Source organism: Poecilia latipinna, unplaced genomic scaffold (genome assembly GCF_001443285.1).
Source record: "Poecilia latipinna isolate Pla-1442-1.1 unplaced genomic scaffold, P_latipinna-1.0 Scaffold1243, whole genome shotgun sequence".
Classification (NCBI taxonomy): Eukaryota; Metazoa; Chordata; class Actinopteri; order Cyprinodontiformes; family Poeciliidae; genus Poecilia; species Poecilia latipinna.
Genome location: NW_015113859.1, coordinates 166,107 through 191,156, shown reverse-complemented (window position 1 = coordinate 191,156; position 25,050 = coordinate 166,107). Strand labels below are relative to the sequence as shown.

General features: G+C 36.3%; 1 protein-coding gene across 4 annotated transcripts in view; it reads left to right on the top strand.

The window, feature by feature from the left end:
- LOC106960921 (CUB and sushi domain-containing protein 3-like) overlaps positions 1 to 25,050 on the top strand; it is a 220,871-nt gene that overhangs the window by 31,505 nt on the left and 164,316 nt on the right. For all 4 annotated transcript variants that reach the window (XM_015054319.1, XM_015054321.1, XM_015054318.1 and 1 more), the window contains exons 2-3: positions 3,086 to 3,308; positions 15,429 to 15,541. In XM_015054319.1, the coding sequence (XP_014909805.1) occupies positions 3,086 to 3,308; positions 15,429 to 15,541 (336 nt within the window). The remainder of the gene's footprint in view (positions 1 to 3,085; positions 3,309 to 15,428; positions 15,542 to 25,050) is intronic.

Genomic DNA, 25,050 nt, shown 5'->3' with positions numbered 1-25,050 from the left:
AGCACTTTTAGAGGGAGTGAAACCACGGCAACACAGAACAGGTTGGTTCTTGTTGGCCCTGCAGATTTTACGTCAGAAGAGCAAAATTTGCCATGATTAGCCTGTTTGCTCTTTGGAGTGGAACCAATCAGAGCTCCGACATGGGATTTTTATTTTTTTTATGTCTTTAGCAGTAGTGTGTCCTAAAAAAATCACAATGTGTGCCCAATGTTTATTACACTATATGGAAGATGAAATGTATGAGTGGAGCACACCAAAGTGGTCAGGGGAAGTAGCAATTATCAAAATAACAGATGGAGGTCTACACTGAATAGTTTGTCTGAGGTTCCAACTTCCTGTGAATCCTGTGAGTTAAATTTGAACAGTAAAATGCATAGTTTTATTTTGTTTGTTTTCATAAGTATAAAACAACAACTGTTGACAGGCTGGAAGCTGAACATTTTGTGGTAAAAGACAAAGCACCGCTCATCTCAAATTTAAAAATTCAACATTTTATCAGTTTGTAAAATGAAAAATTGCTGCCATCTGTGAAGTTAGAGGCCATTTTAGTTGCATAGCAGCCAAGTGATCTATATTCCCTCACCCCCACACCAATATTCCAGTGTGTGTGTGTGTCTTTGGCCAACTCTATGCAAAACATCCTTTACCTACCAAGTGTGAAAAGCTAATTACACAAGGAGTAAATTGTGCAGGCGAAGCCATGCATCTTAATTAAGTTTGGATTTCATTAGACAACATGCAAGATAGACTAAGATAAAAACACAGGGCACAGTTTTTGCACTGTGACGCAGTGTGTACGGGAGCATGTCAGTGTATTGTTTGGTTTAATGTGCGAGTATAATGGATGTGGACGTGTGAAGGGAAATACAATTTTTGTGAGAGCAGAATTACATACACTGCCTGCCAAAAGTATTCACAACTTTTCCACACTTAGTCAATTTACAACCACAAATGTCAATCAGCTTGATCTGCAAATAAGGGACATTTAATAAGTGAGCAAGAAAAACAAATAAAACAAACAAAAGAAAAGTGCATGCAGTAAGTGAGTGTGTTGCACATGATCTACAAAAATTGCCAGTGTAGTTAATTGCACGTGCAAAAGTGATGGTGCTGGAGAGTGGAGTGATCGTAAAAGAAAGGTGAAGAAGAAAGTCGTTATACTGGATGCATATAATAATAATAATGAATTTAATTTAAATAAGTTATATAACAAGGTACAACACAACAATAAGAACATTTGAATATAAATATATATGTTTTTGACTTTTTTTGCAAATAAAAACAAAAAGTGTGGCATACATTAGCATTCTGCATGTTATTCTCTAATACCTCCAAGATAAACGAAGTGCAATCAATTGCTTCAGAAATCACCCAATCAGTGACCTTTGAAGTCACTAATTTAGTCATTGTAAAAAAAAAAAAAAAAGAAGAGACAGCTGTTCTCCAAAGCTTTTAGAGGTTGTAAGAGAACATCAGCAAACAAACAGAATCATGAAAACCCAGGGAAACACACAGAAATAAGAAGAGACGCATTTGTGGACAAATTTGAAGCAGGGTTGGGTTAAATGGCAACGTTCCAAACTTTGAACATTTTGGCACCACTGTTCAATTCATCTGAAAATGGAGAAGTGGCATTACCAAGAGGCTCGTGGTAACTCTTGAAAAGCTGCAGAAATTCACAGCTCGGTAGCAAGAATCTGTTTACTGCATGACTATAGTAAGAGATAAGCCAGTGAAGACAGAAAGCTCTATAAACATCCTGTATGGAGTTTGCTAAAAGCGATATAAGGGACATCAAAGAAAGTGCTTTGGTGGGATTAAGCTGAAACTGAACTTACTGGCTTCCTTGTAAAATGCTGTGTAATAAAAAATAAATACAATAAAATTGTACTCTGAACATTACTCTTAGCACAACATTCCAAAAGAGGGACATGTTGGTAGTAACGTCAGGCTGTGGTAATGTTTCTCCTTAACAGCAACAGGGAAGCTGTCAAAGAGAAACCTGGAGGAAAATCAGGTTTACTTCCAGGTTTTTCTGTTAGATAGACCAAGATCTGTCTGCCATGTTAGATAATAAAGACATGCACACAAAAAATTGCTGCCATAATAATAGTGAAAACTGTTTTTTCAAAGTATTGCATCAGAGTACTTAAATACAAAAGCATACCAAGACTCTCTGTTTTTTTTTTTTTGCAAAACATTTTTAAAAACTTGCTTTTCTTTCACTTCACAACTTGTTTTGTATTGCATACAATCCCACTGAATACATTGAAGCCTGTTGGCTATATTGGGATAAAATTATAAAACAAACTCCATAGAGGCAACACAGAGATACTTTTTCATGCATTTGGGTTGCTTAGCACATATGCACATTTTCATCATCAATCCGAGTGCTTGGTTAGCCAAGCATTCGGATTAGCATAGTTTGACAGTGATTGTATAATGTCCAACCTAATACGTATGAGGGTATTGATTTTCAGCAAGCTAGTGCATTAAGGTGCAAAGCAGCTCTGTGTCTCGTAGGCGAACTGTTAACAGCTTCTGGAAGCAAATTGAATGGCCCGGCTTGTTGCTGTTCTCTGGAGCTTTCTGACATTCGGCAGAAAAATGAGCTGTAATAATGTATCTCGAGCTTTTTGTTTAATAAAGTACATACAAAAAAAAATCTCATCTACAATTATGCATCTTCTTCACATTATCGCAGCAGCAGGTGTTCCGTCTTATTTCTTTTTTAATTTGAAGGGAGAGCAGAGAACGCGAGTGAAAACACAAAACTTGGCACACCATTAGCTGGTTGCCAGCTTCTCTTCACAGCTTCTGCCAGCTGAGAGCAATGTAGATTTTCCGAATAATTTGTTCTTGGTTGAAGAAATATTGCACCTGAACTTTACAGGGTGTAGGCAATTGTCTGAATAAAACCTTGTTTAGCAGTGAAGCCACACATGAATGTTAATTTTTGCCTTTTTTTAATTTATTTTTTTTATTGCCCTCCAGGTTTATTGAAACGAAGTGCATATTTTCTCATGTTTACATCCTTTTATTATGAATTCAGTTCTAACCTGATTTCTGGTCTCTTTCTCTGCAGGTTTTATCCATACTTGTGGAGGCACACTAAAGGGGTGGAACGGGACTATAGAAAGCCCCGGATTTCCTTATGGATATCCAAACGGAGCGAACTGTACCTGGGTGATTGTCGCCGAGAAGGGGAACAGGATTCATATAGTTTTTCAATCTTTCGCCGTGGAGGAGGAATATGACTTTTTATCTTTGTATGATGGCCATCCTCAGCCGGCGAACTTCAGAACGAGGTAAGAAGGCGGCCCTGAAGTCAAACACCTAGAAGGCTGCATTTAAAGGCTGGGAGGCAGGAATGGGAGAGATGTGAGGAAGAAAAGTCCTCAGTGATCACTTCTGACGGAAAGGTCAACCTTAATGTACACATGACAGAGACTGTTTATTCTTGTCAGGGAGGTGTCAGGCAAGTCAGGCGTGCTCAGTGAGACGAGCATTGTGCGTCAGCCCTTCTCCGACACAGTCTGGTGTAGATGGAGCTGCCTCCTTAAAAAAAAATATATATATATATGAAGACCTTCATTGGAATCTTGCTTGCGAGATGAACAGTTTATCTTTAATTATATATTATTCAGCCAGGTGTACCGAAACAGTCCTTAAAATGTAGCGTATTGACTTGAGTTTTTGGATATTGCTTTGATGGTCTTAGGTGGTGTGTGTGGCAAATGGAACTTGAAAAATAGCGTGAATAAGAGCCAGAGGCGTCTCTTTCATGAAGCCCACTTTTAAAAGTCACGTCTTTTGATTCCAAAGCAAAGAGTCCTATCAACCAGGACACTTACACCCCCAACCTCTGCATTATTTTTGAATGAGCATGCTGGTTTAGTTTCAGTGATTGATGGGTCAAACTCTGTCGCTACCGTCCTTTGTTCTAATACTTCACAGGAGGAGACAAAGGTGGAGAGAAAATGTGAACATCAAACACTAAAAAAAACTGCTATTTCTTTGCTTTGGTTACTGGATAGGCAAACAACTGTTTACTCAGTGTGCTTTCTGGATTCATACAAAAGCCTGACATTTAAGTGAAGTGGGGTTTTCTGGGTCATTGCATTGTCAAGGTGCCTTTTTATTATTTGTCTTAAAGATACTGTGTGTGTTTCTGTGAGGAAACAGCAAAGCAAAACTTAAATTGGATGATAGAGGAAAAAAAAGACCTTGATGTGCAGATTGAAATCTGGATTTTTTTTAAAATTGTTTTTATGTCAACGTTTAATTGTTAAAACAGTAAAAACATATACATATATTTTTGATCCAACTAATTAATGAGCTAAGATTTTGTGGTCACAGTACCCTGTTCTGGTATGTCGGAGTCCAGTCAAGCAGTCAGTGGGCTTTGGGTGGGTTTACCAGATGAAGCCAACAACAACAACAACAACAACAACAACAACAACAACAACAACAACTTGTGGACAAACAAACTTCAAGGCGAAAGATCTTGATGATATGAGATTCATATCTGTTCAATGTTTTGATGTGAGATGGCATAGGAAATTTTACTTAACATTTAAAAATTGCAGTTCTTCACATCTAATAACTGTTTACTTGTCCAAAAAAGTAAAAAAAAATAAAATAAAAATAAGTACTTAATGCAAATATTTATCTCCTTTTAACTTTTCACATTTTGCCTCATGGTTGCCAACGTCTCAGTGTGTTTCACTTGGATCAGTTACATTAAAATAATCAAATCTGATAGAGAAATGTGGAAGAATAGATTTTAAACCTGCCAGTAGTCAAAGAGTTCATGCAGCGAACTAAAACTGAACTAAAATTTTAAAAACTAAAATTCCAAACGTGCTTCATCATTTTTATTCTGTCTCTTATCTCGTTCTTAACTCTACTGCAGTGGAGGTGGGCTGAGGTCACATGTTACTACAAAGAAGGACATATAGTAACGAGAGGCAATAAGCTGGAACAACCAAAGAGTTGAGTCATTGTTGATACTTTACTTTAGGGAATGAATCACATCATGGTTTTGAAGAGATTGTGCTACTGTGTTGCATAATATTTTCTGAAGGCTTACAAAAGGCGTTGTGAACAGTTAGATTTAGCTCAATAAATCTGACATCTAACGTCTGTAGTCTGAAATATACAAGATGATTTCTATAATACACGGCTCTTTGTGCTGAACTCAACCACTACGTAGGAATGTTGTAATATTCTCTAGTAGGTGTGGGCGAGCAAGACGTAGCAGATGTCACACTGCCAAACTAACAACTAGTCAAACTATGGTCCATAAAAGTCTGGGGTTCTCAAACTCAAAAATCTCCTGGTGGCTATAGCGAGAGCTTTTCATTTTCTTCTGTCAAATGTACAGAAACAAATTAGTTTACACAAACTCTGAACTAAGATTTGTGTTTTTGCAAAGGAAAACAGCATAGCCTACTTTTAACTACTTATAAGTTTTTCATTTTTAAAATGTACATTAAGACAATTCCTGGCAATTTAGCAAAACTGGCACTACAGTAAAAATACAATCTGAATAAATTATATGTATCTATATTTTTTTTCGTTTTTTCTGTTGTAATCAAACACTACAATGTACCTTAAAGAATCCTCTTTTTAATTATATTCAATCTGGATTTAATTTAGTGTTAATTAAAACCTTACTTACATTACACCAGCAAGAAGTGTATATGAAGATTGTTTTTGATACAAAGCTTAATTTAACGCTTTGATTAAAGTTGTGTAGTACGCCATCTGTGTCAGTGAATGGCAGCACTGCGCTACTGGCGCACAGTCTGCCCAAAATGACAAGAAGAAGAAGAAGAAGAAGAAGAAGAAAACTGGAGATTCCCTAAATGCATCCCAGCATCATTTGTCAATATTACGTTTTTTTTTTCCACAGAGACGGTAGGAGACCCATTCTTTGCTAACGACAATAATTTAGTTTATTTACTTCTTGTTGTGCTTTAATGTTTATTTGTTGAAATTAGGCTTCAGAATTAATCCCTTTTCCAGCCCCTCTTGCTGTGTTAATCTTTGTGAGATCTGTTTTCCATTCTTCCTCCCTTCCTTCCTTTTTTATTTATTTATTTTTTAAATCTTTTTTGTATTAGGTTTTTATTAGGATACCAGCTTACTGGTGCTAAGTTATTATTTTAATTGAATATCCCGCCCTGCTTCTCGTTATTTTGCACATAGTTTTCGCCTTGTGTCGCTCCTTGCACACCTGGTCCTAATTAGCTAATTATTCTGTGTCATTCAGTGTCCCCCAAGTCCAAGCACATCCTGATATTACTCTCTTCAATTATTTTGTTTTCTCATGTTTTTTTATTACTCGGTAATATTTTCTGGTACCAAAAACGTGCTCTTGCAATTGAAGCTTATTTTTTTTAAAAGGAAAAGAAAACAACAAAAAGCAATTTCCTTCAGTACCGACTTTTAAAAAATGGAACCATGTAAAATTTACAACATAATTTCAAGGGATAAAAAAGCTATTTCACACAAGAGGGACAGATGGTTGTCATATACGTTGAGAAGCAGAAACTAGTTTTGTGCCAAATAAAAATATTCTTTAGACTTTCAAATTAAGCTGAGGTTATATGAAATGGACTGTAGAACTAAATTTATTTCCCAAGGCGATTGTGTAAATTTATTTTAAAAATACCTCTTTTGATAGACAAAATATAAATGAAGGCTCTATCTACATATACAATGCACTTATTTTTAAAAAAAGATATTGATTTGCTGAAACTATGGTTTTGTGATCAAAACTGAGCATTTAGGCTGCCGTGTTGCATTTTCTGTATTGGATTGCATGTAAATGTGGGACTGTTTATTTCCTGCCTGAAAGGGATAATTTCATGATTGCTGTTACAACCCCTACTGTTAGCAATTAATTATCCCCCTAACAAAAACTAGAAAAAAAAAGTTCCAATGATGGAAACGTATTTTGGGAGCTTTTCCATCAAGCTGGTTCGGTAAAAACTAATCACTACTTTTTTATGTCTTCCACTGGTGGAAGCACTGAGTGAATCTTGTTCTATAGGCACAAAACTGTTGCTAGATCAGGAGGTATACTCATAAAGCACCAGCAAACAGATGTTGAAACCGCAGACTTATGTTTTGCTTTTTAATATTCCTGTTGGCAAAAGCAAAAAATCTGAAATGTTCCAAGTTTCTTATTTTTATGTAATCGCCAATCAGGGGTGGTAAATGTCAGCCGCTGCCATTTTGAGCCAATGTGGCAACTACTGTGGCCACTGCTTGAGTCCAACAGCTGAGAGAGAAACCTGAGCATTGTGCACTGCTATAGCAATAGTTACTAAGAAGTAGCGTGGCAACTGATAGTAGTTAACTAATCTGTTTAGCCAACTGTCTAACAATCGTTTTAATTATTCTCTATTTTCTATGAACACAAGAAAATATTTGTCATATGATTAAGATTGCTTTGTAATACAAATGAAATATGTGAATTTTCATGAGGTTATGTTCATATCCTTGAACGCTGCTTTGAATGTTATTTTAATCTTCCAATAACATGCATCCTACTGTTCTTTTTTTAAATTGAAAAAATGTGTATAGCTGTCTGGCAGAAAGCATTTAATTCTTGAATTCATCCTGTTAAATCTGGGTTTATTTATTTTCTTTGGTAACCCAGACAACACAAATGTGTTTGGATCAAATGGTAGCTTGAGAATGACATACCAGCCTCCATAGAGGGTGGTAGAAAATTAAATTTTCGTCCCCTGTCCCTGTCATTGTTGTGAAATTGGATCTCAAAACGCTGTTTATGACTCCATTCATAAACAGTCACGTCTTTAAATATTGCCAGGTGGCATCAGTAAATCCCACCTGAAGCTCTGAAAATATCACTCCTGTGTGCTGCACAGTTTCTGAATATTAATCGGTGATCACAAATGACTGTTGGGAATTTTCTGAGCAGACTGGGTATTTCAAGATTTTCATTATGAAGAATACAAGGGAAATTACTACACTTAGCCAGAGTACAGCCAAAGAGGCAAAGGACATAATTGTCTACTTTTGCCAATATTGTTTAGCATCTTAAATTGTTTGCTTTTTCTTTACTTTGCCATGTATGTTGATATGCAGTTTCCACATTGTTTTGGATAAAAAGAATAATGAATTGGACATAAAGACAGACAGCTCTTCCGCTTGCCCTTTCAGGTTAGCATAAATAGAAACCTTGGTCAGACATTAAAGAGCCCTTTTAATTTATTTATTGCATTAATTAATCAATTAAGGTTGAAATTCAGAAGGGAACATGACAAAAGCAGCTATCGTGCTTTCTTTTTCCAATGAATTGGACATCACCATGATCTACCTGATTGGCGTGTTTCTCTATTGATTTGTGTATTCTCTTTGCTCTGAGTCATTTCCACCATCCCCCTGACTATGTGATGCATTTACATTTAGCTAAATCCCTCATGCCTGAGAACGTCTAGTTGAATTGCTTATTATTCTGTCGAAATTATATGCTGAGGAAAGTGGAGTGGAAATAGTTTGGGTAATGATGTCTTTCATTTCACTGTTTCCAAGCTCTGACTGCGTTCTCATTATAATAGCCTTTCCACTGCCGTTTTTCAGGCGAAAAACTTGTATTGAATCATATGTTTAAACAAACATTTCAGTTTTACACTGCAATTTAACTGCCCATTCATATTATCATGCAAAAGTTTCTTAATTGGAGATTCTTTCATCATTGTGCTTACATGCATTTATTAAAGCTGCAGTATGGCTTTTTGCAAAAACTGGATTTTATATATTAACTGTCACCATGTTGTGAAAACATGAGTGAGATAATTTGAGAAAAGATTGAGCTCCTCTTCCTCCTCCCAATGGTATAATTGCTGTCTGCATAAATGCACCACTCTGTGAAAAATAACCAATCGGAGTCAGCAGGAGGGTCAATCAATCTCATGTACGTGCTGCTCAATACACTATTGGCGGAGAAACAATTTACTTACTATGGTACACATGAGTTGGATTGACAGCACTAAAGCCCTCCTCCTGGCTTTGATTGGTTGTTTCTAATAGAGCATTGTATTTGTGCAAATGACAGCAGGTTTATAGTGAGAAGTAAGAGGAGCTCAATTCTTTTTTTTTTTTTTCTTACTGATTTTCTCTCTCACTTTATACTGTCATGATATAGTGGAAGTTTTAACACATATGTAAAACACATCTTTTCTATACAAGTTGCCTACTGCAGCTTTAACCAGACTTGACTTGCATACAATCAACTTAACTCTATGTTAACAGAAATAAGCTTTTGCTAACAATTTTTAACGTTTTAACTCCACTTACTTGTACGTTTTTGCTGCTCATTTTAGAGCTTGTCTCTGAAATGGACTGTGGGTCCATTCCTCGGCTTATATAGGAACTATTGCTTTATTAGGCTAGTTTTAAAGAGCAGCTGCTGTTTTTGTCATCAGCATTTTTTAATTATGTAGTTAATGACAAAAATTATCAATATTTTCCACTGACTTATTTGGACAATATTAAAATTTGACAACATAAAGATTCTTTTTCTCTATTTTTTACGCTTGGTGTTCCCAAACTCTGATCCATGTTCTACAGCACCAACATTGAGTTGTAGACGCCCTTGAGAGTCTAAAAAGGTAAAATTGCAAATTAGGTGAAAATGCCACTTAAGTAAATATGCCACAGGAAATGGGTTGTTGACCGGAATGGTCGACTGATTTTTTTTTTTCTTTTTCTTTTTTCCAATCAGTAAATCAAAACACTACCATGCTGCACTGATAATGACACTCCTCATTGCTGAGGGTGTTACTGAGTGAAAAATACCCAAAGTGAATAATTTAGTATCAGTAAGGTATTTAAAAAGGCATTTAGAGAAAGCACTGATGTAAAAAGCATTTTGAAATGAGGGAGAGAAAGTGAGAACATTATGATTTAATGCAATAAAAATGTTATGATTCAGGAAAAATGCAACGTATGAGGTTTATAAACTTCTAATTGCTGTTGGGTTTTCTACAATGTGTTCTTTTATCCTTAGCTTGAGGCTATTGTGTGGGTCATTATTCACCTTAGTAACAGATAAGCTTTGTATTCTCATTTCATGTTTCAAACAACAAACCAAAGGCAAGCACTATAATTTAGCTGGTTACTAAATTACCGTTGGCAATATCGACCATAACACTTTTCCTGTCGCATAGGTGACAGCATGTTGTTGCTGAGACTCAATAATTAAAAAAATACGTCTAAAAGAAGCATGAACAAGATGAATCCCAAAAAGAACATTTGAGATAATAAATGACTCCATGAAATGGGAAACAAAGTGATTCAGAGCTACAGAGCTAATGCAACATGGAACGAGAGACAGATGGAGAAAGACAGACACAGAGTTAGACAAATTGAGCTACATCATTTCCGTCTCCCTCTTCTGTTCCTCTATGGCATACTCCTTCCCTGACACACTAATCAGGTGGCGGGAATGTGTGACAGCTGCCTTTAGGGCTGATGTAGTGTGTTCAGGTGGAAGCAAAGGCTGCATCTGTCCAGCCAATTATTGGCCCTCTGTTCCCAGGCACATACACTCATTCTTTTGCCACCGTTTTTGCTGTGATTCATAAGCAGGGGACGATGTAGCTGCTCAGGCAGCTGGTGTCTCTAGACCCGCATTGACATTTCTGGTTGGTTTGGAAACCAATACAGATGTGTGACACCTGCTCTCTCTCTCTCTCTCTCTTGCTATTTTCTCTTTCTCTCTCTGAGTTACACTTGTAGTGCTGGTAATTTCTATTCATGAAGATGAAAAGTTTTTCTTTTTTAGCCAGATTTTGTTGTGACTTTTTTTCTTTTAAATTTATTGAAAAAAAAAAATTGACATTGGATCTTGAAACTTGTTCTGGCACTTCAAAGTTTTTTATTTCGTGGGCTTTTATGAAAGATTTTTTTGCTTGTGTGGTTCTGACCTTGTGTGACTCCTGTTGAAGCTGCTTTTATGACATGTCAAAGTAAAAAAAAGGTTACTATTCTCTGACAAACGCCTAAAGACAGCTGCCTATTTTATATTTTAAACAAATTCTAGAGTGTTAACAGACACAGTATTATAATATAAATAAAACCACAGGAAGATACAGTAGGATACTTTGCTCAGATTTAGGCTAGATCATTATGTGAAGGACTGAGGTAATTTTTTTCATATGTTGAAAATATTGCCTCACTGCCAACAAAGCTCTTAAATTTAAAAGGTTCCCGTAGAAGTTACCTTCTTGTCACTTCATATCATATTCAAATAAATGAGAATAATTTCAAAATTAGCTGTAAATCTTTGCCAGCTGAAAATGTTAAATTACGACTACCGTAAGAAGTTAAAATATTTCAGTTTTGTGGCCGATTTCAATTGGTGACCTGTCGACACCAATTTCATCCCATTGGACTTTTACTTTTAGGACTACTTTTATCAACCTCCAAAATAATTTTTCTATCTTCTGCTCAAATTGAAATTGATAAAGGCTACAAAGCTGTCTCTCTCTGGATCACTGAAAATACACAATTACAGTACAATCATCTGGGGATTGGAAAAGGTGTCAGTCAAAACCCAACAGACAACAGAAACAGCATCAAGTTTAAAAGACAAATTTTGACTCTTGAGCAAATCATTTTTTGCAAGGCTCAAACTAAAAGTGTAACATGAAGCTAAATATTTAATTGATCTCCAAGATGAATTCAAAATAAAGAAACACTATCAAAGAGAAAACAGTTCAGATTTACTGATGTGCGGCAATTTAACTCATTATGTAAATAGAATAAGCCTTTTTGTTCTGAAAAGTTTATAATTAATGAATTGCTAATTGTTATGCTAATTAACAATTAGCACAATTAGTGTGGCAAACAGCAGTCTCCACAGTGTGTACAACTGTGAGATTTTCCAAAAGCTTCCAACGTTTTCCAATTAAACGTGTTTCATGACTCACAGAGGCTGAAGTCTGAAGTAATAAAACCGAGCAACTGAGAAGCTGCTGAGCCCTCCAGTGAAAACAATGTTTCCTTTTCAACAGGTTCCTAAGCCTTTGTGTCTTTTCTGATTTCATCTTTAAATGTCTTTATTCTTAAAATAGAGTTATCTTCTCTGTTATAACTTTTGCACCGAAGAGTGTTACTGTTGCTGCAAAACAAGACTTGACTTTTGAGTTTCTGATGGTCACTGATTATGTTGCATGAGTTTGAAATAAACTCGTGCAACACAATCAGTTTTCAGCATATCCTTATATTTTATATCATTTCAGACAAACCTAGTCATAAAACCTACTGCTCACATTTTGATATACTTCCTCAGCTGCTTTAAAATGCTGCTTCATTTAAATGATAGAAATAAGTATTTTTATTTTGACCTCCTCAATTTAGCATAATTTTGTTGATTCTCAAACTCTACAATAATTTTTGTGCACACTTCTTTTGAATATTTAAATCATGAGCAAATCATGGTTCAAAAAGACAAGGAATCCATTGGTGTTTAATTGTTTGACATTTTCCATCTATTCACCTGATGATCTTGTTGCCAAAGCAACAGGCTGTAGTTGGCATGAGATCCTTTTGAGTTTTTTTTTGTTTTTTTGTTTTGTTAGATCCATGCTTAGATGAAGGGGTGGGGCTTGATTTAAAACGTATCTAACCCCATTTATCCCTCTCATAATTGAAATCTTGCATTAAAAAACATCCATCTGGCAAATTAAAATTCTCTAATTGTGTGTTTTAAGGTGGACATCTGTCCATATCTATACAAATCAACAAGCATACATGCATCTTTTGCAAGATGGAATCTTAATTATTTTATCTTCAGGACCAGTTTTGTTTTTTGCCATTCCTTTTTGTCCTCATCTATTAATCACTTCACCACATTTTTATGTATTTTTAAATTAATTTTACAGTTGTCTGAATTTTGGATCCTGAAGAGCTGTGATCTTGTTCATCATTCAGACCAAATGTTTATTGTATGTTGCTGCAGCTCAGCATCTGTTCTCTCTTGTCCTTCCTCTTCTGTATCACATGTTGCCATAGCAGCAAATCTTTTTTCCTGTTTTGCACATTTTATCTTCATTTTCAGTCCACTCACAGATAATGCATGAAGCAGCTTTTTAAAAGTGATAACAGGTTTGTTAGTTGTTCATATTTTTTTCTCTTTTCTGTTACTATTGCAGGTAAGGGCTTTTATTTCTGCCTCAATCTGCAATGCACTCGAGCTGGTGGGTGCCTTTGGCCCATCAGTGTGTGAGCAGGCGCCACACAACCTGATTGTCCTATTCTGTTCTGTTTTTCTCAGCCAGTAATTAGTCCCCCCATGGATCCTCCTCTTCAAACTTTAGGAAAGGGGGTAATTTTAAAGACTTCCAAGCTTCACATCAAACTATTATTCTTTGAAAATACATTACTTGAACTCGAAGAAAGTACTGCGGGTTCCTCCTACTCTTTTTCACCCCCTGCAGACACAGCAGTGAATTTTGTTACTAAAGACAGGCTCTCTGGTATATGATGTGGCTTATAAATGTTACTTTTGTAGTTCTGAACCAAGGTCAGAGTGAACTTGTACACTAGTTCTTCATAAAGTTTTTTTTTTTTTTTGCACACTTGCAATATCTACTAATCTGCAGCATGAGATTAAAATTGTTAATGTTTTAATTTATATTTTTAGATCCTCCCTTTAAGTTAATGCTAAGTTTGATTTTGTTTTCTCAGCTTGATATATGTGTGTGGAGCCTGCAAAGTAAAACATATTTTCTTTATAGCTTAGCATGCGATCAGTTTTTAAACGGTAAAAGCAGATGCGATTAGTCAGAAACCTTAGACAGTAAAGGGATACAAAGTGTCAAATAAATGGTGTCCTGCCTCTTTTCTTTGCTGTTTATCACGTGAAATGCACAAACAATGACTCTTGTGGACCCCAAGCTTCCCTTCACTTTTAATTTAAACCAAAGTTCCTTATAAATTGAGTACAATAGTCTTTAGAGTGATTGCACATCTTACAAGGTCACACTTAAGTTATGTTTCCTGTGTTTAAAATTGCATCACTGCTTACCGCTGGTAGTGTCTGGACATGCTGCGAGTACCTGCAAAAAGGGTAATTATTTACTGCACAGTTCACTGTGCTGTAATTGGAAACTCTATTGAAGCTGTAAATACAGCCCCCTCTCCTTTGCTGTCACTGTGAGGGTTCCTTTTTTCAAAGTTTGGCAAGCTACAGACATTATTTACCTGGCTTATTGTCAAGTTGAGATTCAGTTTCAAATGTGTTCAAAACCAGCAATAACAGGTAATGGAACATGAGGCAACTACTGCACACAAGTTTGACTTCATGTTTTGCAGCCCGGCTCGCTGCTGTGAAAGGTCGATAGAACATCAGCAGCTTCTGCTGAGAAATGGTCAGCTACACATCTCTTTTACGACGTCATGAAAGTAAATGGATTTGTTTGGATCTGCACCTAATTTGAAATGCAGCAATGAATCAGACTGTTACAATATAGCTGTGAGCCCTGAGACATCTTCGACAAAAGGGGAGGGTTCCCTACTTGGGTTCTGATAGAATAGTACTCTGGTTTATTACTGATTGTTACACTTCATCTCAGTTCTGAAAGTTTTTTTCCTTTAGATTGAACAATGCCATTATTTGTTAGGAAAGGTTTGTAGATGTTTTTTTTTTTTTTTTTGCATATCTTTCTTCCTAAAGTGTAAAAGGAAAATAGTGCATTAGGAATTTGCTTATTAAGTTTTCAAACATGTTGCAATTATTGTTACAAATAAAAAATAGAGTTGCTTGTAAAAGAAATGAGCTGTGGTATGCAGCTGTATTCAGCAAACCTGAATGAATACTTTTTAGAAGCACCTTTACAGCAATTCGAGAGTGTCTCTGTCACGTTTGCAAATCTACATGTTGATATGTCTTTTCTGCTAAATAGCTCAAGCTCAGTCAAACTGGATCGTGTGTTTTTATGCAGTCTGCAATTCTTGCTTGACTTTTGCTTGACCATTCTAGGACATGAATGTCCCTTGATCTTAGTAGTTCAGTTGTACTTCTGGTGGCATGTTTTGTGAACCTGTTGTACCTCAGACTGTTGTTTTGTTTTGTTGCCATTTTAAAAACTGCCTTATAGCTCCATGCACCTACCAACTTCCCTGTACCTGTTGATATAAAGCATCTTCTGTGCATGATGCTGCCACCACAGTGTTTGAAAATGGGACTGTGTTCTAGCTGGTGTGGTGTCTGCAAAAAAAAAAAAAGTTTTATGGAAAATTATGCAATGTATTTGATCAATCTAACAGTTCATTAGGAATAAGGAGTAAAGCACAATTTCATCAATATGTATTGATAGTTAATGTGCTTACATTGTGTCTGAACTCAAACATTCAGAACTGAGATCTCCTTCTCTTGTCTGCAGGTTAACAGGATTTACCATCCCTCCGCCTGTTACCAGTTCTGATTCCATTTTTTCATTGAGGCTTACCAGTGACTTTGCAGTAAGCGCTCATGGATTTAAGGTGGCTTATGAAGGTAAGAACAGCATCATTTCTGTTCTTTGACTCCTACCGGAAGAAAAAAAGACAGCCTTTTACATGAAATAGGCAGCTCTGCATAAATGGCTCTTCGTTTAAAGGGAGAATCCATCAATACGGGGAAAATAGACCACCTATTCCTGAGAGAGAAAGGCGTGATCACACTTAATCTAACTGATTATCTCTGGGACTTTGCTCTTGAGTTATGGAACAGTTAGGTGCTTCAATTAGGCAAATCATTCTCATATTTTGTAAATCAACATCCCTGCCCCTAAAATCTCTGAACCTCATTTGCTATTCCAGAGGTGCAGTTAATATTGCAAAGCAGATGGCAATGGGAATTAGTTGAACTAATTGATGTACCAAGATATCGGTGTAGAAGCAAAGCTGTGGAGAACTTTCTAAAAATAAACTATCGCTCTCTGTGATCACAGACCTTTGATGCAATTGTTTACTCCCCCATCAATGTTTGTATTTATTATTTCCTGTCTATGTTGTTCTAATTTAATCTATCGTATTGGTTGTTCTTCTACCTGTCTCTTTGCCAGCAAAGGAACAGGTATATCTGCTATGTCAGAAGTCTTCAAATTCAGGCCTCAGTGACTGGTATTCTGCAACTTTTAGATGTCTCTGCTTCAACACACCTGACTCAAATGATGAGGTCATTAGTAGGACTTGACTGCTAATGACTGTTGATAAACATATCTCCTCGTCTCAATCACTCTCCCTGCCTCTATTTAGTGCCTTCTCCTTTCTTCGCCTACCACAGACTTTACCACTCTAAGACCTTTAACGAAGCTATTTGTCTATTTGAACATTCTCTCACCATGATGTATTTTGTACCATCTGTCTACCTCTTATTTTTTAAAAACCTTTAGAAATATTACAAGCTAATTTATAAGGTTAAAAAATACCACTATACAGTGGTTCGCAGATAAAATATTCTGCGAACATTTTATCTGAGTTGTGTCGTTATTTTGATGTGGGAGTCAGATTAAGGATTGAGCCAACGCTCTAATATGGTAATGATAAACCCATCCCATGTTCTGCACAGCTCAGCTTTTTAGGTATATCACTCATTCTTTAATCGTCTAGTGTGTCAGTACTTTATCCAGATTGCAGCATAAATTCCCACAAGTCCCACTCCTCTCTAAAATGATGTTTTAGTCACCACCAGTTCTTGTGTTTGTCCTATAAACTAAGAATATGACATGATAATGTTGCATTATTTAAAGTCTTAGGATGAGAAAAAAAAATATTTCAGCAGGTTTGAGGACCGGCTGTTGCAGAAGCTTTGATTATTTCAAAAACAGTTGGATCATTGTCCTCAGGGAAAAACTCATTGTCAAAATGTTTGACCACAGAGGTGTTGATTCAAAATGAATAGGTAACTTAAATTGCTTAATAGAAGAGTCTTTGTCAACAAACAAACCTGTTGATATAAATGATTATTTCTTATAGAAGAGTAGTGAAGCATCCATCTGGAACAGGGGTCAAATCCCAGCCTTGAGGACTAGTATCCTGCAACTTTTAGATGTGTCTCTGCTTCAACACACCTGAGTCTAATAATGAGGTCATTAGCAGGACTCTGGAGAATCTGACTGAATCACCAAGCAGGTGATTCAGTCGAGCCTTTAGGTATATTGAACCATGGACACATCTAAAAGATGCAGGACATCGGCCCTCAAGGCCTGGATCTATGAAACTTGTTGTTTGTTACAAACATTTACTACTAAAAGTCATTTATATGGGTAAGGGGAGGAGGAATTTCGTAAAATTGACTTTTTCAAGCTTTATGACATATAATGTTATTCCTTTGTCAAAAACATCTGGGGTGTTGCTTTGATTCTTTCATGCATGTTTGAGAAATACCTTAATCTCCTGTGGGAATCATTCAGGAGCGCCTAAACGCTTGCTCTCACAAAGCTCCTCCTAGGAGCTGCTGTTTCCAGCCAGGCTTCAGTCCTTCATAGCATCCATGTACTCCGATTCCCTGACTTGGCCCCTTCAGACAAGCAGCAGCAATTAGCAAACACCTGACAGAGCTACGAGTCTGCTCAGATTATCAAATGAACTACATCTCAGCCCAACACTCCTAAGAACTGCTCCAAATGTCTTAATAAAGGAGCACTCTGCTTTAGGTAGAGTGTCTCGTCAGAAAATTGGCTTCTGTTACAGACAGATTCAAATTTCAAGTCATCAAAGTATGAAGTTAAATTTCTTTGAAGTCATATTTGATATCTACAACTGAAGGTAACAATTATTTCATTTTGCTATAAAATAAAGTTAAATGTACCACCCACTTAACCAAATACTAGGAGGAGCATATTGTACTAAGAATATTTTAAAACTGTCCACCATACAGAAAATCCACATGAAATAAAACTTAATTGAACATCAATAAAACCTCTTATTGAATCGCACAATTTATTCTGACATTTATGACCAAGAGGGCACCTAATCTTCCTACTGACATTTTATGTCTACAAATTTTGCATATCCTTTTTCATGGATTACATTGTTGAATTGCTCCTGAATGTCTCATCACTGGTGACCTTTCACATTTGTTATGGGCACCATTCTGTGACCTGGTGATCTGTTGTTTGCAATCACCAATTGATCCTTTTGTTGTAGCTGCATTAAGAAAATGTAAAGGTGAATAAGTGAACCGTTACTGAACTTGGGCTTTTTTAGGTTTATCATTTAAAAACACATGAACAGCCTAAGCTCACCCATAAAATATTTACTGCTTGCCATGTTGACTCTCTCACTGCCTGCACTGTTCTTTTTATACTAAAGTGGTTAGCGTCATCTTTCACATGAATATGTATGTGCTGCTCTTTTTTATGACTAAGAATGTGTGATGCTTTAATGGTGTTGGAGATGATTGAATCTTGACCACAATTGGATTTTAATCTTTCCTCTACAAGAAGGACGCAATGAAGGACACGTTTCAACTGAATCTAATTTCTCAATGGCCTGTCGATACATCAAGTATTTCTGTGAATTGAATTTACTGATTAGAGCCACTTTTGAAACTTTCTGGGTTCAAGAAAAAAATGTTGCTTAAAAAACGTTGGAATGATGAAACTGCTTTTATTGAGGAGTTAGGATTTGGGGCCTCTTGTGGAACGCATCTAGGCAATGGAGGCTACTGCTTAAATTGACTGGAGATATATATGACACAGCATATGTGTGACATGCTTCACCTTTGGTGATGCTTGAATTTGTAATATAAGCATTGCAACCTCAGTCTCAAACGTGCCTGTCTGTTTTTAGGATACTTGACCCATAAAATATAATTTCTTTTTCCCCCCCAAATCAGATTGCTTGTGTCATTGCAGGTCGTCCGTTGAGCCAGAAAAGTGTGTGTCTGCATGTATGAGCATGTGTTGTTTACCAGCTGCTTTGCACTGTGATCTAACACAGCTTCAGTCAGTACACTTTTCCCCACCTGCATAAAAACACTCTGCTCATCTTAGCAACCAGTGAAGCATCTAGCTGGGAAGCCGGTCTACGCTGGCTTCTCCTGTGGGGAAAGTGTGCTCGCAACACTGCGACTCCGTCAAACTTCCATCTTCTTCAAAGGCTACAGAGTCATTAGATATACAGGAGAAATAAATAGCTCACCCCAGAGAAATCTCAAATTGAAATTCCTCATTCACTTTTTCGCATAACTCGCTCCTTACTGCTGCTATATAGAAAGAGACAAGACAGACCTACTTCTATTGTCTGTGTGTTTCAGTGAAGGGCTTTATTATAATCATGTAGCCTTTTGCTATTTTTCTTATCTGGACTACAAGTATGTGGAAAAGGCGAAATATGTTCATAACTAACTTTTTTTCCCCAAGTTTAAAACAAGTACTACTTTCTCTCTGGTCCAAAAAGATTAGACATTTAGGTGAAGGTTACACATATCATTGTTTTGTTTATTTAGCTTTCCTGTAGAATGACTTCTGTTTGTACATCAGGTAATGTTTTATGATACTTTTAGATTAAAATTGCTTTGCATGCATTAGTTTCCTGTTTAATGAGAATGTTTTGCACATGAAACCATCCCCAGGAGTTTCTGAGCTGCTGTTTTTGCAGGATTCAGTTAGATCAAGAATTTATTTGGGGACTTCTTGACAGCAATACTTGTTTGCCGATGGCTAACACCGCATCTAAAACATTATTTCTTGTGTGGGTTCTCATAAAAATTGAAAGTCTGGTACAATATTAAGTACACATTGTTATTCATGTGCGCTTTTTTGCCCTGAAGTTTAACACAAAGTTATACTGCATGCTGATACTACACAAAGCTTTCTTTTGTTTAGTTTCTTGAAGTGATCTCAGAATCATCCTGCATAATAAATAGGTCACTGCATGACATGAATATGCTGGTTTTGTCATGTTGACTGTACGTTTTGGGTGTTTGCTATACTAGTAGACCCTAACCATAATCCAAAGTCTTCTAGCTGCGAGGAAATGGGTTCTTGTCCAAGATTTTTCAGTATGTGGCCCTGCTGGCCCCTCCATTCAAAATTTAAGTTCTTCTACACCCTGGAAGAAAAAGAAAGTAATAAATTAGAAACTCTTATTTCCGTAGCAGTAAACAAACTTAGAAAATCAGGATAGGATCAAATACCTGTTTTCCTTACTGCAGGAATATCACAATCATCAGTATGTGATACTGTCTCTGTAGACATCCCACAAAATTTTATACAGTTAAAAAAACACACAAGGGAAACTAAAATCTTTGTCATCAGAAATAGCAAAATTATTACAATTGCACTATGTCCTTTGATAGCTATATCGAAGAATATTAATATTTGGGTTGTCCCAATCCGATATTGATATCAGAAAGTGGTTTGATATCTCCCAAAAAATCAGTATTGGATTATTTCAGCCTGCATCTAAAATCTCTGATATAAGTACTCTGCACCAGCTTTTACTCCAACTTAGCATTTATATCCAGCAGCACTTCCATCCCTCACGCTGACCCTTTGGTTAAGAAGAAATGGTTCACTTGATCTCAAGTTGTTGGAGACTATTGTTCTCTGAGTAATATCACTTGACCAAGCCTTTCCTAACATTCCCAATAACAAGATAAGTAGTAAAAGTATTTATGTGCTGATGTCATATTGGATTAATATCAGTATTGGCCATTACTTAAACCTGTAAATGTCATCATATCAGAAGTGAAAAAGCTGTATTGGGGCACCCCTAATTAATATGACTTTTCATACAGCAATATAATTGAAGAGGATGTGTAGGTTCTTATTTTTGCTTTGTGGTCTTCCAAAAAATATTTTGTTTTTAAATTATTATTTTTTTTTTGCTGGATCTGCAGTGTATTTGTGTTGCAATTATTCACTTTGATAATGGACACTGTATTCTTTGACTAAAACCAGCTATTTACAATCAATTAAATAGAAGCTGATTAATGTCTTGGCTAGTTTCTATGTTGCTACCTCAGAGCACAATCTACTTGATAAATTCCTTCAAAAGGATATTAAGGCCATTTACATTATTCACAACATGCATTTTTCAGAACTGGAAATTCTTCTTATTGTTGCCAAGTTTTTATTTACCCACGTGCAATCTGCTATAACTCCCTGCAACATCTGGCAGCTAAAATGAGAGCTATTTTAGGTACAATGTTCAGAGGGTACAGTCTGTTTTTCAGCGTGAATTGTAACATTCTGGAACAGCAAGTTCTCTGTTGTCTTTTTTCCCTGGTCTGTTTGTGTGTTAGTTACTTTTTATTCACACTACAACAACACTGCACATCAAACCAAAACATTACAAACAAAAAAGGCTTAATTCCCATGGCTAAAAACAAACTATGCCAGAGTTTCCAATCAATTAATTGCTAAAGTGATTCACTGTCCTCAGAGTTTTAAAATGTTTTTCTAGTGGATACATTTTTCTTTACCAGCAAACCAATACAGTAATTATCTACCTGCATTTTTTCATCCATTTTATGTTTTTCTAGCCAAACAATATGTTCAATCCATGTAATAATTTACCAGGCTTTTTGTGTTGTGCCTTTATGAAACACCAGACACACAAATAGGCTTCATACAATGCTTTATCTATTGATTAACTTTCACTGGTTCAAAAAACAACAACAAAAAAACCAAAAAAAAAAAAAAACAATGTAAGGTATTAATAATCAGAGATGGACTCTTGGTAATCTAGTTGTTTTGAATTTCCTTTCCTTCAAACCTGAAATAAAGAAGTAAGTTTTTTTTCAGTGACTATTCATGATTTGATTTCAGACTATCTTTGTATTCTGAAATCAGACTACAAAGCCCAGGGGTGATTAGCTCCAGTTCTCAAGAGCCAGTGTCCTAATGGCTGAATTGTCTCATGAGTTATGAACTTGAAATAAATAAATAAATTATTTTATTCACCTCTGCTGAAACATCTAAAGCATAAAGGTTACTAGCTCTTGAGGGCCAGAATTAGCTACTACTGTATAGACCAATCACACTTTGAGGTGATTGGTCTACTGAATTTTTGTGGGCTAGAAAAATGTCCTGCCTTAGGTAAACACCCCTGCAACATCTTGTCTCATACTTTAGCATGCAGAGTTGAATCACCATATAAACCACAGGGTTTTTTTTTTGACATGTTGAAAATATATTTGCCTGCATGGTGACACTAACATGGTAAATCGATCATAGTGTTCAGAGAATTTTTAAATGCAGTAATACATAGTTCAACAATAATCTAAGCCCCATTGCCTCTCTTTGGCCCCACAATCTAAAACTTCTCCAGTTCTCATGTATGATAATTGTTTTGATTGTTGCATGGGGAAGAAAATGGTGCATGCAATGTGGATTTAAAAATTATTCCTAGGAGTTAAATGTCAAAGTTCCAATGGGGTATAAGAGTAAAGATTTTATGAGAAGGAAAAGCATTGACAGTGGTGGGTTAAAAGTACAATAGGGCCTGAGAAGGAGCCCTGCAGTAGGACTGAATATGTTAAATGAGATGACTTTGTCTCAGGAGCGAGGTTCTCTGTACCAACGCAGTAGAACGCTTATCTGCACCCTTTGTTCCAATACACACACAATACACAGAACACAGGTGCATCAGAACACACATCCTGTAGTTTAAAGATGTGTAAAGACTTGCTGTTTCATAAAAAACTCTGCATTTCCTTATGTTTAGATTTACATAGCACACATTTGTCTTGTATACCAACCTTTGTGGCAAGATGGGAAACACTGGAAGCAGCTGTAGGAACTGACTTATTTTGATGTTGAAAAGTTTTTTTTCCTTCAAAGAGTATCTAGAGTTTGCACTTATATTCTCCACCGGTACCAGGCACCTATCTAGCCAGGACCAGCTTTGTCACTGCTCTGCAGATTGGCACCTTCGTACCAGCAAAGGTTTTCTTTGAAGTAGGAAGAAATGTTCTGTTAACGCAGTTTACCGCTGGATTCAGTTTGTGCAGTGCAGGCACAAAATAAGAGAAACTCTGACGTTGCAAAAGGAACTTTGAAAAAGTCTCTGTGGTCTGAAACCACTTTGAGTTGCTGGAGCATTGTTAAGGAGTTTATGTCAGCAGGAGTATGTCAGCTTTTGCCGTTTTAAGTTAATGAATAACTGAACTGCAATAATAGTTTGCTCAAATTTATGTTAGAAAACCAGACTTCAAAGTCGGTCAGTGCAATTAACTTCAGCACCACTAACTCAAATATATACATTCTACATCTCTTTTGATCATTCGAACATGGTGCAGTGTATGCATGTGTGAACAAGTCTTTTTGATTCCTGCTTTGTTGGTTCAAATAATTAAACACCAACAGATGGGAGATGTCAAAAATAATTATTTCACAAGGCTGCACAATTTGCTAAAGTGTTCAGTAACAAGTTTCTGGGGAACTGTGCATCAAAGGGTTTTTAGGTGATTATTACACATAAAGTCACATTTTTTGAGTTCCTTTGGAAAAATGAGCCAACTGTTTGATGTGAGATTTATTTTATACGTTCATGTTTATCATTAAGAGAATTGAGCATGGAGTGAAAGTCTGTTGCGACCAAAATTATTTTTAAAGAAAACTATTTGTCAAACATGACTCATTATTGTAATATGCACTCTGAGCCTCACAGGTGTTAAATGTTTGCTGACATGAACTCTTGTCAGTTCTCATTTTGCCCCAAGCGAAACTGTCAACACTTGGTGTCAGTTGTATAACCAGCAAAAGCTGAATTGGAAAAGACATGCATCACTGTACCTGGGGTTAGAATAACGGCTCTGCAGATTTTGTGGAGATTACTAGAAGATTTTCTAAAAGGGATTTAAATGTGTTTAAAGATTGTGTTCAGTCAAAGCAATAGAGGAATAAAAGGTCTTCTTTACTATAGAGTTGCACCAGTTAGACTTTTGCATCTAATTTCCATGCTTTGCTAAGCTTTGACCTTGAGATTCAAATTATTCTTTGAGAAATAAAATGTATAAGAACAGTATTTGAAAAGTTTTTACGCCTTGACTTGAGCTCTCAGTAAACGTTTCTCTCAGAAGTCAAGGCAACACCACAGTAGACGTGTGAGAGAGCAGCCTCTATAAGAAAGGGTTTTATTAAGGGACAGTAAAAAATAATTAGTTTACTTTTTGTCACAATGCATCCCTAGCATCAATGAAACAGCAGTCTCTGTGTCTATATTCACTTCAGAATGTAGATCCCTTGCTTTAGCTCTGAGATTTCCAAAACCCTGCCAGCATTTCCAAATTCAGCATGTTCCATTTCAGGGTTTGAAAGCTCAAAAGGATAAAACAGAGCATCCTTGCTGTAAAACCTTCAGCTTTGCTGTTATCTGTTGGAATCCTGCTAACTCCTGCTTTGCCTCAGCTGGGAATGAACCACAGACCTGTCCTGACATCTCATTAAAAATAATTTCATTTTAAGCAACTTGTTGCATCCCTGCCTCCTCTGAACTGTATTTACTTAAAAGCTAGGTTTCAACCTTTTTCCCTAAGGAAGACCATCTGTACCTTGTAGTGCTTTTGTTAACATGACCAGTGGAAACATTTTGAAAGGTGATCAGTAATTATGAAATGACTTTGGTGTAAAGCCTGTAAAGGTATTTGCGTTGATTAATAAAAAGGGTGTGTGCCATTTTCAACATGCCATTTTTTAAATATCAAAAATGATAAAATTGCTTTCAAAGCCCCTTTACTTTGTTTTCTGTCTTGCAGCTGCTCATAAACAAGCTTCTTGACTGAGTGAAAATGTTACATATAAACCTGCCTGCAATATGGATAATGTTGTTTGTATAACTTCACTAATCGATGTTAAATCTGTGACTCGTATGGAACAGACAACATGAATCCATCTCAATGAAACTGAAACCTTGTTTTTGTCATTATGTCGAGCGTTTCACTCACAGCTAAAATGTTGTGCATGCTTACACATGCCGTACTTTGCTTTGATTAATGGGTAAAAAGCAATTTTTTGAAGAGACAAGAAATGAAAATTCTGACATTTTGAAAAGTGGGTTGGGACTCTGGCT